This window comes from Chrysochloris asiatica, unplaced genomic scaffold, assembly GCF_000296735.1.
Source record: "Chrysochloris asiatica unplaced genomic scaffold, ChrAsi1.0 scaffold00010, whole genome shotgun sequence".
NCBI lineage: Eukaryota > Metazoa > Chordata > Mammalia > Afrosoricida > Chrysochloridae > Chrysochloris > Chrysochloris asiatica.
In genome coordinates this window covers 29,753,146-29,770,886 of record NW_006408528.1, presented here as the reverse complement: position 1 = coordinate 29,770,886, position 17,741 = coordinate 29,753,146, and the positions used below count along the sequence as shown (strand labels likewise).

At 38.2% G+C, this 17,741-nt stretch overlaps 1 protein-coding gene across 1 annotated transcript in view; it reads right to left on the bottom strand.

Annotated features, from left to right (window-relative positions):
* Positions 1-17,741, bottom strand: part of SEMA3C (sema domain, immunoglobulin domain (Ig), short basic domain, secreted, (semaphorin) 3C) — a 210,478-nt gene that overhangs the window by 87,064 nt on the left and 105,673 nt on the right. Inside the window, exons 2-3 of the mRNA XM_006834345.1 lie at positions 5,428-5,588; positions 3,819-3,881 (exon numbers count right to left, since the gene is read on the bottom strand). Of these exons, the coding sequence (XP_006834408.1) occupies positions 3,819-3,881; positions 5,428-5,588 (224 nt within the window). The remainder of the gene's footprint in view (positions 1-3,818; positions 3,882-5,427; positions 5,589-17,741) is intronic.

The window sequence follows — 17,741 nt, the reverse complement described above, 5'->3', positions numbered from 1 at the left end:
AGGGTTTCCAAGTCTTTGAAATCTTAATGAGAGCAGAGTTTCATCTTTCTCCCACAGATTCCAACAGCTGACTTTGTGATTAGAAGTCCAAGATGTAACATGCTAAGCCACCAGGGTGGCTTATTATTTTTTAAGAGTTGCATATGTCTCATCATCCCTATGAAAGGGATGCAAAGCCTCTTAAAGTTAGGAAATACGTCTTATTCACTTGTAGATTCTACACAATAGTTAAGTAAATTTAAAAATCTAATTGCTATCTATTTGTCAGTGAAACATTATGTGATAAACCAAAATAATGTTTATTGCAATTTAAATGTTGTTGTTGTTAATTGCCATTGAGTCAATTCCAACCTATAGCAACCCTGTATAGGACTTCCCAGGAGCAGCTGGTGAGTTTGAACCACCTATCTTGGGGTTCCAACTGAGGAGATTCTTAATTTGTTGGTTTCATTGAGAAGTATAATAAAAACGTGTTGTTACAAATTGAATTGTTTCCCTCAAAAATTATGTATTGTAAATCTTAATCCCAATACTTGAGGACATAATCCCATTTGGGAATAAGGTTTTCTTGATTATGTTATGTTTTAAGTCTATAAAAGGAGGCAATTACACACATAGGAGAAAGCAGAGATGGGGCAAGATAGTTATCAGGTCACATGAAGGTTCATCAAGGAACCAGGGAACAGAAGGAGCAATGAGACAAAGAACGTTCTCTAAAGCCCACAGAAAGAAAAGACCTCCAAGAGCCAATACCCTGAATTCTGACTTCTAGCTGCCTATGCTGAGACACCAGGACTCTGGGTGTGGTGTTTCAGGATAATGTGCTGGACAGCAAGGTCAGTTTGAGCCACAAGGTCAGCAGTTCAAACCCACAAGTTACTCCTCAGAAACCCTATACAGGGTCGCTATGAGTCGGAATTGACTCCCCGGCACTTTATAACAAAAAATGGAGAAAGTAAATTTGTTTATTAAAGCCATGCATTCAGTACAGTTCTGTTAAAACAGCACTACCACAGTTCTCATGTAGAAATGCTAAATAACTCTTTCACATCATTTTTCTATTGCTGAGTGTTTTTTTTTTTTTCTGGAGATTACTTAAAAGGAGTGTGACGCTGTACTGCTAACCCCAAATTTGGCAGTTGAAACCTACCAATCATTCCTTGGAAATCCTATACAGGGTTGCTATGAGTCAGAATTGACTTGATGGTATTTAACAACAACAATTTATTCACGTGAAATGGATTTCTTGGGTACTTTTCGCCTGCACAGAGAGATGATATATTTGAAAGAAGTAATTTCATTATTATTCTTCATGACTCAGCAATACTGGGGGGTCACAAAACCTGTCCAGCTGAGATCTAACAATACCTAGCACAGAACTATCTGCTAGCTATTTCCCTTGTGTGCAGTAATTGACAGATCTTGAAGACAACCATAAACAATACCAAAACATGACAGAACAGTAAGAAAATGTAAACACACAGTGAAAATTCCATCACATAACTCTCCATTATCATACGGTAAATGATAAATGAAACGGAGTTTCTACTTTGCCAAAGGGAGTAAGACCTCAAATGACTTGGCCAAAATTCTCCAGAAAGTCAACAGGAATTTTCGGAAAGAGAATGTACCAAGGTATGTGCCACATTCTCTCTGTGGCAGTTTCTATGGATATAAAATGCAACTCTTTTTGAACAAAGGACCATCAAATTCAGTAATTATAACCACAGGATATTACTGTGGTAAAAGGCAAGACATAATCAGATACATATCAATGGGAAAAATCTACATTCAGGAATGAAAAAGAACAGTTCAATTCATGCACAATTACTGAAAAAATAGTTTCAGGGGAGAAAAAGTTTTCTCTGCTACATTATATTTTATTCTACGATTAGCTGTCTAAAGGAAATGGTAATGAACTATTTTAAAGGTTTCTTCCACATTTTAATATATGTTTCCCTGCAGATGTGGTCTAATAGATCCCTTAAATGGCACATATACTCCCTCAATATTCCTCTTGAGTCCAGGTGTGGCGCTGCAGGATAATGAGCTGGACTGCAAAGTCAGTTTGAACTTCAAGGTCTGCGGTCTAAACGCACCAGCAGCTCCTCGGAAACCCTATACAGGGTCGGTATGGGTTGGAACTGACTCTGCAGCACTTAACAACAATATTCCTCTGCCCTTTTTTAATACCCTGCCTCTAAGGTGAATAGTAAAATGGAAAAAGTGTGATTCAGACCTAAGTCAGTCCTGATGATATCTTTTGCCAACAAAGTCCATCAGTGAGACTTGAAGATGGAATATTCCAGGGCCTCCCTGGCCCTTAGCATAACCCTGATCTTTTCAGAACCTTAAACTTGGGCTTGTTCAGAGTTAATAAAAATGAGAGTTTCATTTCCATATTTTCATTTTCCCCAAGAATAAAGCTTTTGCTATGTATGTGTGAACCTGAAGAATCTTGGAAGCACTCACTGACCAGTCTGAATGCACAGCCTTTCCTCCTGCAGTTGGTGTTGCTTGCCACAACTGCAGAGTTTGGTCAACACTGTGATATTAAAGTGAGTATGCTATGACCTAAGCTTTTAGCATGTGTGTATGTACATATGTTTACAAGTTTTTCTATACAACCCCTATATTTCAGTCTCATTCCTATAGGTACATATATTTTCTAGCTCATTGAATTAAAGTTAACGTCCTCAACAAGATAATAAAGACAGTGAGAGACACAATTGTCTATTTTTGGACAAATTAAGTCTCCAGTTAATACAACTATGTCGGACACACAATTGTTGTTGTTGTGAAGTGTTGTCGAGTTGGTGACCCTGAATAGGGTTTCGGAGGAGCAGCTGGTGAGCTTGAACCACCGACCTTGCAGTTCAAACGGCTTTGCAGTCTGGCGCCTTAACCTACAGAGCCACACCAGGACTGCAGACACATAATAGGTGTACAATAAATATTTGTTGAAAAAAATGTATATATTTGTTGATTAAATGAATGAGTGAGTCAATAGATGAATCCTTTTGTCAAATTATTTGTGAAGGAGTGGGACATTTTATACTTAGATATGTTCCATTACTTTTCATGCTTTGATTTAGAAAGGGGAAAGGACATATGTGCTTATATTATAAACATGACAACACATGTGAATACTCAAGATAGTATGTATTTATTTTATAATATTCAAGAGTACTTTAGCATGTCAGTTTCAACCACTCATTTGTAGAAATCAATATTGATTTCTTCCTTCACTCTTCATATTGCACACCACCTAAACAAACACAATTTGTAGAAGTATTACAAACTGAATGATTAACAAAATACCGATATTTATATCTGCCTTCATTGCTCCTTTTATGGCTATTTGTAATTAACGATGATAATGTTCAGTAGGGGTGATTTATACCTTTGGAATGTGCTGGTTAACCACTACTGTTTCACAGAGAATCTTTCATTGGAGAAGCCCACATGCTATCTGGGAGTTGCTCCAGACATTTGCATTATCATTATTTCATAAGCCTGCTGAGAATTCTGCAGGTTGGATCCACTTGGAGCAGGGGTTATTACTGAAATCCATCATGAAAAGTGTCAGCGTGCAATAATGAAAGCAAGGCACAAACATTTTTACCCAGTCAGGAATTCCAAAGTTGCAGATGGTCTGAGAGTTCCAATCTCTGCATTTACATTTTTACCATGTGTCCAGCAAGGGATTTAAAACACCATCACCCTTGTCTCCCTCTTGGTTGCACTCAAGAGACACTGACTCATAAACAGAATATTTAACTTTGGGTTCGTTTTTTTTTTTTCTCTTAAACACTCACTGTGGGATCTTTGCCAGCCATTTTGCACTCGTCGACTTTCATTGTAGATGCTGGCCAGAAAACCTGCTCAGAAAGGAAAATAAAGGTTACATAATCTCACTCAGACATATGACAGCTAGTGCTCTTCATTTACTACTGCTAGCACATTTTTTTTAATGTCTATGAATACATATATTTACATAATTCTTTCTTATTTAGTTTTACAAACTCAAGCCCATAAATATTTTATTTTGTAGTTGTATAATATGAAGATAACATCATTAATATAAATGTGTAATAGATAATACACATTTCTACCTTTTGACCAATAGTACATATCTTCTTCAAACTGATTATGTCACAAGGAAATTACATTTATATTGGTATCTTGGTTTTGGGTAAGCTACATAGTCAGACTAGTAAGATATTTATTTACAATGGATTCCTAGATACTTCTAGCTAAAATAACCCAAGTCCCTGTCACCTGAGTCAAGTGTAGCAGCTGATACTGTTTATTTTTTGTTACTCTGTTGCTCATTGTTAAAACAGTAAATGCAAAAGTCTTCTTGTTGTAATAAATTGTTAAGTAATTTATTTTTATTTCTTTACTCAAATGAAACTCATTTTACTTCCTTGTAAATTAGAATGATAACTGAAGCCACACTTTATAAACTAACAATGCATTCAAACTGCTGTGTTTCTTCCAAGCCTTCCTTTTACCTGACCATTTTTTTCGTGCTCTACTGTTCTACATGTTACTGTTTTTCCCTGTCTATATAATACACATAGGAGTCCTGGTGTGGCACTGTGGGCTAATGCATCAGACTGCAAAGACATTTGAACTGCAAGGTTGGTGGTTCAAGCTCACCAGCTGCTCCTTGGAAACCCTATACAGGGTTGCTGTGGGTTAGAATCTACTCAACGGCACTTAACAACAACAACCTAATATAAATGGAGTCCCTGGGTGGTGCCAAGGGTTAACATGCTTAGCTGCTAACTGGAACTTTGGAGGTTCGAGCCCATCCAGAGGTACCCTGGAACACAGTCCTGACAATCTACTTTAGAAAAATCAGCCATTGGAAAAGAAAATTATGGAACCCTATTCTGATACACATGGGTAGTCGTGAGTTGGAATTCATTAATTGGCAATCAGTTTAGTTTAGTTTTGTTTTTAAACACACATATATGTAGAACAACTGAGTGATACAATCAGTTAACTTGGATGGCTGCCAAAAGGTTGGAGGTTTGAATCCACCAGAGTTGTCTTGGAAGGATGTTCTGGTGAACTATTTCTGAAAAATCAGCCATTGAAAATCTTATGGATCACAGTTCTACTCTGAAACCGGTGGATCACTATGAGTTGGAATTCACTTGACAGCAACTAGCTTATATATACACAAAATACGTTTTCTCATTTAGTTACAGATTTTGGTTTGGTAGAAACCATGAAACTAGATAGGAAAACTGGGCTGATTATTTTCAATCCATTAAGACTCTTTATTGGCTTGTGGTCTGCATATCCTATGGCTGGCCTCATGAAATACAGATTGTTTTGCACTGCAATTGAAATGTTTAGAGAAAAAAGACATCTACATGATCAACACTGCACTCATAAAAATGATAAACTTACACTCAAAGGTTCTTGACTTATATTGTTAATATTCAAGGAAAGAATGTGATCTTTGCTGCCCACATATATCCGGTCCTGATCTTCATCCATTAATAATATCCTGTAGTCTAAAGGGTGGTGGGATAGGCTGAAATATTCAGAGGTCTTTGTTTCCCGCAGTTCTGAAATAGTAAATAGCACATGTGAGAATAAAGTATATTAGTTCTGCGATTTTATTATTCTTAATGAAAAATCTTGCAGAAATATTTACCAAAAAAGGTCAAGAAAAATCCCCCAGTACAATACTAAATTAATTTAAAATAAATATATTAGTGAACACTTCTATTAATTGACTCTGTTGAGATAAATTAATAAATGCAATGCTAAAGCATATTATAATATTAAAATTATTCACAGTTGCAACATTTTCTATTCAGTTTAATTACTGAATGTCATCAACTCAAAAACTAATTAAAGGTTAATTGAGGGGGGAAAAAAAGAGCAAAAATTGTGAGCGAAAGTCATAGCAATGTACAAATGTCTTCCTAGCCTCTTGGTTATTTCAGCTTTGGGGTTGAGTCAGATGCACAGCGACCCTACATACAATGGAACAAAATGCTCTTTGCCATCTTCATAAATGATGCCATGTTTAAGTTCACTGTTCAACCACTCTGTCAATCTATCTCCATGAATATCTTCACCATTTCCCTTAACCCTCGATTAATGCTTTATTCTCGAACTCAACAAATCATCATTTTGGGACTGATATTTTCTACAAAAATTTATTTTATTCCACAACATAATTCTAACTTGTCTCATATATTTTTTCTATAAATTACTTAAAAATTAGTCACCTTTTTTCATCAAATCTACACCTGTAACAAATGGAAATACCCAGGTTTTCTAGATTTTCACCCCTCAATATTGAATGAATTGTTCATTAGTTTCTTTTATATTGAATATGTACCTGGGTAGCTGACCATAGAAGACAATAAATGAATCATGACAATAAAAAAAATATTCATAACCATTATGACAGATCCAATTTTCTTCCCAGTCAAAATGCTCTTTTAAAAATTTTAAGACTTTTCCATTCTAGTGGTTTCCCTTTTGATTATGATCTTAAAGGAGTGTTGAAAGATGAAAGAGTCCGTTTACAGGATTACTGATTCAGTACTGACCCAATGACACATTTTTAGGAATTGAATTATAATTACTTGTAGAATTTCTGGTGGAGCTGAGGTTTGACTTAAACCAAAATTGAAAATTATACGAATGTTTATAGGAAGCCATGAACAGCATTCTGTGGACACTTGGGTCATATACCATATTTTTGTTGTTGTTGTTAGTGTTGTTGAGTTGGTTCCGACACATAACGGCTCAGTATAGGATTTCTGGGGAAGGACTGGTGAGTTTGAACTGCCGACCTTGTGGCTCAAACCAACCTTGCTGTCCTGCACTTATCCCACAGCGCCATGTCAGAAGTCCACATACCATATTAGAAGAAAGAAAAGTCACAATTTTGATTTGTTTTCTGGGCACACCAGTTGAGAATGCCTGTCATAAGCTCTTCTAGGTGCTTTTATCCAGTAATCTGAACAATGTTTGATAGTGTTGTTGTTGTTTGTTATTGTTAAGTGCTACTGAGTCGGTACCGATTCACAGGGACCCTTTCTAAGGTTTCTGAGGCTATCAATCTTTGTGGGAGCAGAAAGCCTCATCTGTTTCCAATGGGGTGGCAGATGGACTAGAACCCTGACTTTGTGGTTCACAGTCCAGTGCTTATTCTACAGTGCCACTGCACAAATTAATCTAGCAAAATTTTTCACCAAGATAGAAAAAAAAAATTGGGTAGGATTTATGAATTCAGGCTCAGGTGCCAACCTTCTTGTAACATTGAACAAGTTACTTTGGATCTCTATGCTTCAATGTCCTCACTTATAAAAGGCAACAAGAATGATAGCTTCTACTGAAAATTCCTATTAAAATCATTCATAATAATACATGTAACAATTTGAAAAGAGTGGCAGAGAATTTCTCAATACATCCAAAGTATTATTGTTGTTGTTTGCATTGTTGTTGTTGTTGTTATGTGTTGTGGAGTTGGTTCTGACTCATAGCTACACTGTACAAGGTTTCTGAGACTGTAAATCTTTATGGGAGCAGCCTCATCTTTGTACTGCGAAACAGCTGGTAGTTTGGAACTGCTGACTATGAGATTAGCACAGTTGTTAAATTTGATAATTTAATAAGAGAAACATATGTACCTAGGCCAACTAGGAACATTTTTAGGATGTTTCCTTTTCTATTTTACATTTATGGACTAATTTATAAAATTACTAATGCATAATAGTTTGTGTTATGCTGGCCATCGAGTCAGTTCGAACTCATAGTAACCCTGTAGAGGGCTCCCAAGGAGAGGCTAGTGGGTTTTAACTGTTGACTTTGTGATCAGCAGTCCAGTGCCTATCTTAGAGAGGCATACCAGGACAACAGCATTAAAGAATTGGATATTTTTTATTATAGAAGAAACCTGTGGACTAAGTGATATTCCATTCTGGGGATTGCATTCAATGAGATTAAACAAAATGTGTATGAGCTGTTGAATGAAAAACTGATCTGCTCTATAAACCTTCACCCAATTCATAATATTTTTTTTCAAGAAACTAGAAAAAATACTTCTGAAACATATGAGCAGCAAAATTATGAGAGAAGATGCTAAACGAATCCTGGAAATTCTCCATCATTGGACTGCTTCTGCTATGTGATGTTTAAAAAAAAAAAACTTGCTAATTTTTTAAGGCATCTTGAATCAAAGTTTCTGTTTCTTGCTGTGAAAACCCACACTAATCAATGCATCTTGAATGTCCACTGCCCCCATCTTCTTTCTACCATCGTTTGTTTAGTTCAGGTGTTTCTAGAAAATATTCTTTTTATTTGTCTGCTTCTTTTCCTAATCTATATGGAAATGAAACTAAAAGTATGATTACATCTGGGTAAATAATTTCAACTGCATTCATTCAGATACCAGAGGGAACAGTAACTGCATCAATTTAAGATTTTTTAGGTCTAAGGATTTTATCTCTTTCTTTGAGTCATAAATCTTTCTTTAAATTTAATTACCTGTAACCCATTGACAGGTGACAGCTATTAACCAAGGAAGGTTTACTTTAGAAGTGTCCTTGTTATGCTTGCAGCCCAGCCTACTTTGTTTAAAAGCTATTCAAATTGCTGCTAGTAGACATCGTTGAAACTTGGGACTGGGGGGTGGAGCACAGAGAATACCTTGTTTTTGAGAATAAAAAGATGAGTTAGTTTAAAGCAATAAGAATTTTATCTATAAAAAGAATGACCTGAGAATTCAATATTTTGGGTAAACATAGATCTAATTTATGTCAGTGAATGAGTTGTTGATTTGCTCAAAGTGAGAGACAGGGTTTGATTTAATGATTTGCTACAGTCATAAAAGGGAACCATTTACTGTCTCCTCTTCTAAACAAGCCCAGGAATGGCACTTCCCTACATTTCTTATATGTTAACATTGATGTCATCCTTTTTACAGCATTAGCAGTACAGATGGTTTTGTTGTTTCTCAGGATATACTCAAATGATTGAGGAGGACATTGGCTGAAAGTGTGTGTTATTAGAAAATGCCATGGCCCCACACAAGGCAGCATAGGTCTCTTAAGTCCTATGAAAATCTCCTGAGAAACAGCATTAAGAAAAAGTTCTTACTGCATGCTTCTATCCTGAAATTCACATTATTGTAGAAGCCATGGGGGAATCTTACTTTAAAGCATTCATGTTCTAAGGAAAAATTTGCAGCATAATATGCTAACCTAAAGTTCATATATTCACATGGACTTTTGTAATGGAAACAAACCACTGTGAGCCAGGAGAATTTTGCCAAGGCTGGAAGAACAAAAGAGTCTCCTAATATATAAGTCTTAGTAATACAAACATCTAAGGAGCCCTGGTCATTCTGTGGATTAGCTGCTGCTCCTGGAGAGAAAGATGGGGTTGTCTGCTCCCATGAAGATTTACAGTCTTAGAAACTAGGAGTCGGAATCAACTCGATGACAGTGAGTTTGTTTTTAGTTTGGGGTAATCTATTAATTGGGCAAGAGCATTGTGAAAAGTTTCAGATATTTTCAGGATTACTACAATGTGCCTCAAAGACACGAAGTGAGCACATGCAGTAAGAGAGATGATGCCAACAGACTTGCTCAAGGCTGGGTTGCCAAAAACCTTCAATGTGCTAAAAGCACGTTATCTATGAAGTGGATTTGCTGTCTTTTTCTTTTTCAAGAAGCCCTGGTTGTGCAGTGGTTAAGTGCTTGCTGCTAACCAAAAGGTTTGACCCACCAGTTGCTATGAAACAACAAGATGTGGCAGTCAGCTTCCGTGAAAATTAACCCACTGCCATGATGATGCTAACCCACAGCAACCTTACATAGGGTTTCAAGACTATCAATTTTTATGGGAACAGGCAGTCCCCATCTCCCTCCCTTACTTCAGCTGGTGGTTTTGAACCATTAATCTTGTGGTTAATGGCACAAAGCTTAACTCACAGCACCAACAGGTTCCTTTTCATAAAAATCACGGTCTTGAAAATTCTGTGGGCAGTTCTACTCTACCCTATAGGATTGCTAGGGATTGGAGTTAACTTGACACTCTAGACAGCAAAGTGGGAGGGGGGCAGGGAAGTAAAAATAAGGAGCTCTGGTAGCCTAGTGTGTTATGAGATGGGTTGCTAACCACAAGATCAGCAGTTTGAATCTACCATTCACTACATGGCAGAAAATGGGGCCTTCTGCTCTTGTAAAGATTTACAGCCTTGTAGTCCTGGTATGGTACTGTGGGTTAATGCACCAGACTGCAAAGACATTTGAACTGCAAGGTTGGCGGTTCAAGCTCACCAGCTGCTCCTTGGAAACCTTATACAGGGTCACTATGGGTCAGAATCGACTTGACGGTACTTAACAACAACAACAAAACCCTATACAGGATTGCTAACAGTCAAAACTGACTCGATTTCACAAAACAATCACCACCAAGTCTAGTATAGTTAATATGCTGATACAGAAATAACAACATAATTTGATATACAGTAATACAGTCTCAACTCGATGGCACCTAACAACAACAATAATAAATAATTCGATCTCGTTTTCTGTTAAACCAATCAGCAATGTTAACTTTTTTGAGGTGATTACCCCAGTAAGAATATGATTTATGTGTTCAAAGATTGATCTAAGTGGAGAAGAGTGAAGACTCAAGGGTTTCATGTTATGAGTAATATATATTTAAGCTACACAATAAGGAAAATCATTCACTCAAACATTACATTATCTTTGGTTTCTTATAAAATTCAAACATAAGCAAACGATGAGTCGGTTGGAAATCAGTTTCCAGGAGTCTCTCTTTTAAGAAGCATTAGCTCATTATTAACGCCCATAATGTGGATTCCTGCTATGGACTACGAACCACAAGGTTGACAGTTCAAACCAACCAGCTGTTCCTTGGAAACCCTATACAGTGTCGCTATGAGTTGAAATTGACTCGATGGTACTTAACAACAACAATGTGTTATTAAGAAGCCTTGATGATGCAGTAGTTAAAGCAGTTGGCTAATAACAAAGAAGGTCTGTGATTCAAACCCACCAGTTGTTCCACAGGAGAAAGATGTGGCAGTAAAGATTATTGCTTTGAAAACTCTATGGCACAGTTGTTGTTGTTGTTGTTGGTAAGTGCCATTGAGTAGATTCCGACCCATAGCAACCCTCTATAGGGTTTCCAAGGAGCAGCTGGTGAGCTTGAACTACTGACCTTGCAGTTCAAGTGACTTCGCTGTCTGACGCATTAGCCCACAGCGCCACACCAGGACTCCATGGAGCAGTACATATAGTCCTATTGAGTCACTATGAGTTCAAATCCACTCGATGGCAATGAGTTTAGCTCTGGTAGCGTAGTGGTTACGAATCGGGCTGCGAACCGGAAGGTCAGTAGTTCGAAACTACCAGCTGCTCCGCGGGAGAAAGATGAGGCGATCTGCTCCCGTAAAGATTTACAGCCTCGGAAACCCTATTCAGGGTCGCTATGGGTCGAAACCGACTCGACGGCACTTAACAACAACAACAACAAATTCAATACAAATATTTATTGAGCTTTTATCACAGTCAGAATGAGAACAGAGATATAAAGACACCCCACCCTTAGGATAATTAGAGCTTTCACCTGACATTTACTTATTTGTTTGGCTAGCCACCATGACATTCTCTTCATCCTGAATGGCAGCTCGCCCTCAGGCAGACTAGGTATTTACCAGTTTCAAAGTAAATCCTTGGGATATCTTTGACTTCAGAGACAATGTTACTGACAGGATAATTTCCTCTTGTGAATGTCTTATCGCAGAAGAATTTTAAGTAACTTGTGGTCCTAAAGGACCCATCCATAGTCTCATATTTTTTGTCCCTTAGACAGTTTTGAAACTGCGTTACAGACCAGAAAAAACAGGCAGGGACATGAACAGTGAAATTTCAGGAGATTTATAATGGTTGTTGTTGTTGTTAAGTGCTGTTGAGTCGATTCCGACCCATAGCAACCCTGTATAGGGTCTCCGAGGAGCAGCTGGTGGCTCAATACAAACAGAGACCAGAGGTATATTGCTAACAACCACATTAACTCATAATAAGCCCGACAGCCACCAATTGTAGCTTTGTCGTTAATAGTAAATATTCTTGGTGCTTTATAAAATTGTCATTTAATTCCTATTCAAAGTCTCTGTGTTCATCTTAATATTCCTATTTCATATAGAAAGAAACCAAGATTCAGAGAAGTTGAGCAATATGACCAAGGTCATACAGTTACAATGAATAGAAGATGCTAGGTCTGGAATCCAAAGCAGTCTGTTCCTTAATCTATGAATTGAATAGGTTGCCTTCTTGATTTTCTAATTAAACAAATTTAAAATTATTTGTTGAGTTCTATCATGTCAGCGGTTCAAGCTCACCAGTCATTCCTTGGAAACCCTATACAGGGTCGCCATGGGGCGGAACCAACTTGACGGCTCTTAACAACAACAACAACAACAACATCATGTCCTGGAGTGGTGCTCCAGGTTAATGTGCTGGACTGCAAAGTCGGTTTGAACCACAAGGTTGGTGGTTCAAGCTCACCAGCTGCTCCTCAGAAACCCTATACAGGATCGCTATATGTCGCAACCAACTCGATGGCACTTAACAACAACATCATGTTCGTGAAGGAGCCCTGATAGCTCAGTGGATTGCGAGGGGAAGACTAAGCAGTCTAACACTCCACGGAAGAAAGATGAGGCTTTCTGCTTCCATGAAGACTTACCTCAGAAACCCTACACAAGGTCCCCAAGGGTTGAACCGACTCCCTAGCACGCCACCACCCTCACCATGTTCTTGCCCTGCAGGTGACACTGAGCAGTATAAGAAATGCTTCAATCTCTGGAATTTTCTTTGCTAATTGTGGGTGGTGGGAAAAGAACACACTCCAAACAACTATGTTGTTGTTGTTAAGTGCCATCGAGTAGGTTGCTACCTATAGCGACCCTGTATGGGGTTTCCGAGGAGTGGCTGGTGAGTTTGAACCACCAACCTTATGGTTCAAACCGACCTTGTGGTCAAAGGCTTATCCTACAGCTCCATCCACGTGATCCTGCTCTCACTATATGAAGGGATCCAAGAGTCTATAAAGTTCAGGCACAAGGTAAATGGTTATACTTTTGCTCTTCTTTGATGAGCAGGAATTATTAACTAAATAGAAGCAAAATGCTAAGTGTATGAAAGAAGTAATGAGGGAAACAATGCTTTTCAGTGAGTCTGGCCAAGGAAGGGCAGAATATATTTCCCAGTTATTGAAAGAAAGAGAAGCTTAGTTAGCAAAGGTGCAAGAGTCTGTAAGGAGGACTCATTAAGAAAGAGGAATCTTAGTGTGGTCCTATTGGATAAGCATTGGACAGTTAACTACAAGACACTCCTACCAGACACTCCATGGAAACTCTATACAGAGTTGCTATGAGGGGGAATCGACTTGAAAGCACTTATCAACAGCAATTAAGAATGAAGGAGGCCTGATGGGGTAGTGAGTTAAGTATTTGGCTGCAAGGTAGGTGATTCATTTCAAATGGTATCACAGGCAGCCTTATAAAAAAGAGAAAACTATAAATGAAACTAAGCACCTGTCAGCCAATCTGACCAAGGAAGCATTTAAATGGCCCTGTTTACATTGAGATAGCCATTCAATCTTCTGAATCTTTATTGCTCTTGTGTCTGCCTGTTTTTCCTAAAGGCGAGTCTAGTCTGTAAAGCAATTTCAAATCAAGACCCACCAGCCACTCTTCAGGACAAAAATGAGGTTTTCAGCTCCTGTAAAGATTTTCAGTCTCAGAAACTCTAAGAGCAGTTCAACTCTCTCCTACATGGTCACAGTGAGTCAGAACCCACTTGAAAGCAGTGAGGTTTGGATTTCTTGTTTTTGCTAAGGACTACTTTCATCTTCTTCTTCTTAGAGCTCTGGTAACATAGTGGTTACGGATCAGGCCGCAAACCGCAAGGTCAGCACTTCGGAACTCCCAGCTGTTCTGCAGGAGAAAGATGAGGCTTTCTGCTCCTGTAAAGATTTACAGCCTTGGAAACACTGTGCAAGGTCACTATAGGTCGGAACCGGCTCGACAGCACTTAACAACAACAACACTCTCAGCTGTGCTCATGAGGAATCTGTACCTGGACTAAGAGACAGTTGTTCGAACAGAACATGGGAATACTGAAAGGTTTAAAATTAAGAAAGGTGTGTGACAAGGTTTTATTCTTTCACCATCCTTATTCAACCTGTATGCTGAGCAAGTAATCCGAGAAGCTGGATTCTATGAAGAAAAAACGTGGCATCAACATTGAAGGATGACTCATTAACAACCTGAGATATGCAGATGATACAACCTTGCTTGCTGAAAGTGAAGAGGACTTAAAACATTTACTGATGAAGATCAAAGAGCACAGCCTTCAGTATGGATTGCATCTCAATGTAAAGAAAACAAAAATCCTCACCACTGGACCAATAAACAACATTCTTATCAACAGAGAAAAGATTGAAGTTGTCAAGGACTTCATTCTTCTTGGATCAACTATCAACACTCATGGAAGAAGCAGTCAAGAAATTAAATGATGTATATTGCATTATGCAAATCTGCTGCACAAGACCTTTTTAAAGCGTTGAAAAGCAAAGATGTCAGCTTGAAGACTAAGGTGTACCTGATCCAAGCCATGGTTTTTTCAATAACCTCATATGTACGTGAAAGCTGGACAGTGAATAAGGAAGACCGTAGAATTGATGCTTTTGAGTTGTGGTGTTGGAGGAGAATATTGAAAGTGCCATGGACTGCCAAAAGAACCAACAGATCTGTTTTGGAAGAAGTGCAGCCAGAGTGTTCTTGGAGGCCAGGATAGCCAAACTTCGTCTCTCACACTTTGGACACATTGTCAGGAGGGTCAAGTCACTGGAGAAGGATATCATGTTTGGTAAGGCAGAGGTTCAGAGAAAAAGAGGAAGACCCCAGTGAGATGGATTGGCACTATGGCAGCATCAATGGGCTCAAGCGTGACAACAGTAGTGAGGTTGGCCCAGGATTGGGCAGTGTTTCTTCTGCTGTGCATAAGGTCGCTATGAGTCGGTACTGACTTGATGGCACCTAACAACAACAAACATCAACTCTCACCTTGAGTGTCCCAGACAACTTCAGTTTATGCCAATCAATTGTGCCTCCATTCACTCTCAACACATTCTAATTTTCAATTCAATCTTCTTAATTGTCTTGACAGACTTTTCATTATTTTCTAACAAAATCCAAAACTTCTTAATATGGCTTTCAAATCTGCCATGATCTAGCTCTTGCTTCACGGGAAATTTCTTTCATCTCTATTTTCCTATTTTATTTGTGTATTTGACCCTCGGGGCCTTTGTACAAATTATTCCTCCTGCCTACAAGATTAGCCCTGACTCTTTCTCACTTCTATTTGTAACTCAAGCAGTAGTTTAAATGCTTCCTTGATCAGACTGGCTGATAGGTGCTTTTTTCCATTTGTAGTTTCCTCTTTTCTAGAAAACTGTCTGGGATATCATTTGAAATGATCTAAAGTGACAAAGGATGAGAGAGAGGAATCGGGGTCCAGCAGCTTCACAGTATGTTGTACTAAGAACCATGTAACAGTCCATACAGTTTTGCAGCAGATATTGGCTCTGAATTGAAAACAAAGTTCCACGATCACTCAAATTCTACCCTTTTTGCTATTATACTGAATTCCATGATTACTTAATTTCGATGATTAACTGTTATGAACATGAATCAAAAAAAAAAAAAAAAAAAACGAGAAAAAAAAATGCCAACAAATTTCCAGAAATCCAGGTTTTTAGGATGACAGTTTGTTGTTATTTAAATGTAGGATATGGGAATTGAAAAGCAAATACAAATTCAAAAAATCCTTGGGCTATGGAGTAAATTAACTCAGGTCAAATTTCTAGCTCCACTTCTGATACAGAGCTTAACATGTCCATTCCCACCCCTCTCTCAGTGGCTCCATAATCAGTTTCCCTGAAATCTCAGGTTCCACGTCTACAATACAAAAGAAGGAGGCTATTTAGTAACCAGAATATATCTAATGTTCCCTGCAGCAGTAAAAATGCCTATGAAAGTAATTACTTTTTCACAGTTTATAAGAATATATAGAAAGCTAATGTAATCCTTCATATCAGTATAAACCTGGCAGGGGAAAGAAAAGGTCTTCATATAAATCTACCACAGAAAAAGTCACAGTAATACAACGAACGGTACCTTTCTGGAAAAATGAAGCTAACCAAAAACACAAAAATGAAGCTAAACCACCAAAAGCATAGTCCATTTGTGGTTCAATCAAGTGAAGAATTCTCAATCCTGACTTACTTTCCTGTAAGTTTTCTTTAGAAAACAAGGACTTTGGGTACCAATATTTGGTTCCTTATGTAGGAAGTAGTGACTGTATTCTAGTTCAGAATATAGACATTGTACAAATTTGTATTGTGAGCCCCTGAACTAAAAGGAAGTAACTTCTGGAAAGTAGAACCAAATCTGGATGTACTGTTAGCTACAGGAAGGCAGTATGGCAGAGCTGAGATGATACTGTCAGAGAGACCTCAGCCTCAGAGTGGCTACTTGAGCTGTAAAATGAGAGAGATAAATTTGTGGAGGGGGAAACACTTCACCTGATACCTTCATTTAAGAGCCATGAATACTTCTGGAAAAGCTGTTTTGGAGCAGTCTGTTCAAGAACACGGAGTCCAAAAAGACTAACCTAACTATCAAAAGCATAAAAACAGAAAGGGGAAAAATAAAAATGGAAAAAAGAGGAGTGGGATAATGTAGGTTTACAACTGGAAAATGGTGTAAATTACTGTATGGTGGTGGTTATGTGCCATGGAGTGGATTCCGACTCATAGCGACCCTGCACAGGGTTTCTGAGGCTGTAAATCTTTACAGGAGCAGAAAGCCTCATCTTTCTCCCACGGAACAGCTGGTAGTTTCGAACTGCTGACCTTGAGGTTCGCAGCCCAATTCGTAACCATTACACTACCAGAGCTCCTTCTGTAAATATAATGGAGTCCTGATGTGGCGCTGCCGGTTAATGCCCTGGGCTGCAGTCAGTTTGAAGTGCAAGGTTGCTTGTTCTAGGTTACCAGTCACTCCTTGGAAACCCTATATAGGTCGCTAAGAGTCAGAATTGAGTCGAGGGCACTTAACAACAACTACTACCCCAGGACAATCACCATTAATATTTAAAAATATTTCCTCTTATTTTTTGTGAATACCTTTTAACAATTGTTTTCTTATTGAACACACCTGCTCTGAAAATTTAATGGCATGAGAAAAATTGTTACAATATCTTAAAATTTTTTCATAAACAATTATGTTGTTGTTTTGTTGTTAAGTGCTGTCGAGCCAGTTCCAACTTATAACAACCCTGTGTTGGGTTTCTGAGAAGCGGCTGGTAAGTTTTAACCGCCAACCTTGCAGTTCAAACCTCTCTTTTGGTCCAGTGCTTACATCCTATGCCTCAAGAAGACAGTACCTCAGACTAATATGTGCAGTGGTCAGGGGTGAGGAGCTGACATGGGTATATCATACTAACAAAGTTCCAGAGTTGACAGAAAATAATAGACCCCTAAGTGACCACACCTGAATCATCATATAGAAAGATTCTTACTTGTCTATCACAAAACTTAGACTCTTTTTCTATTGTCCATGTTTTCAATAAAACTTCAAATACATTAGTGCCTCC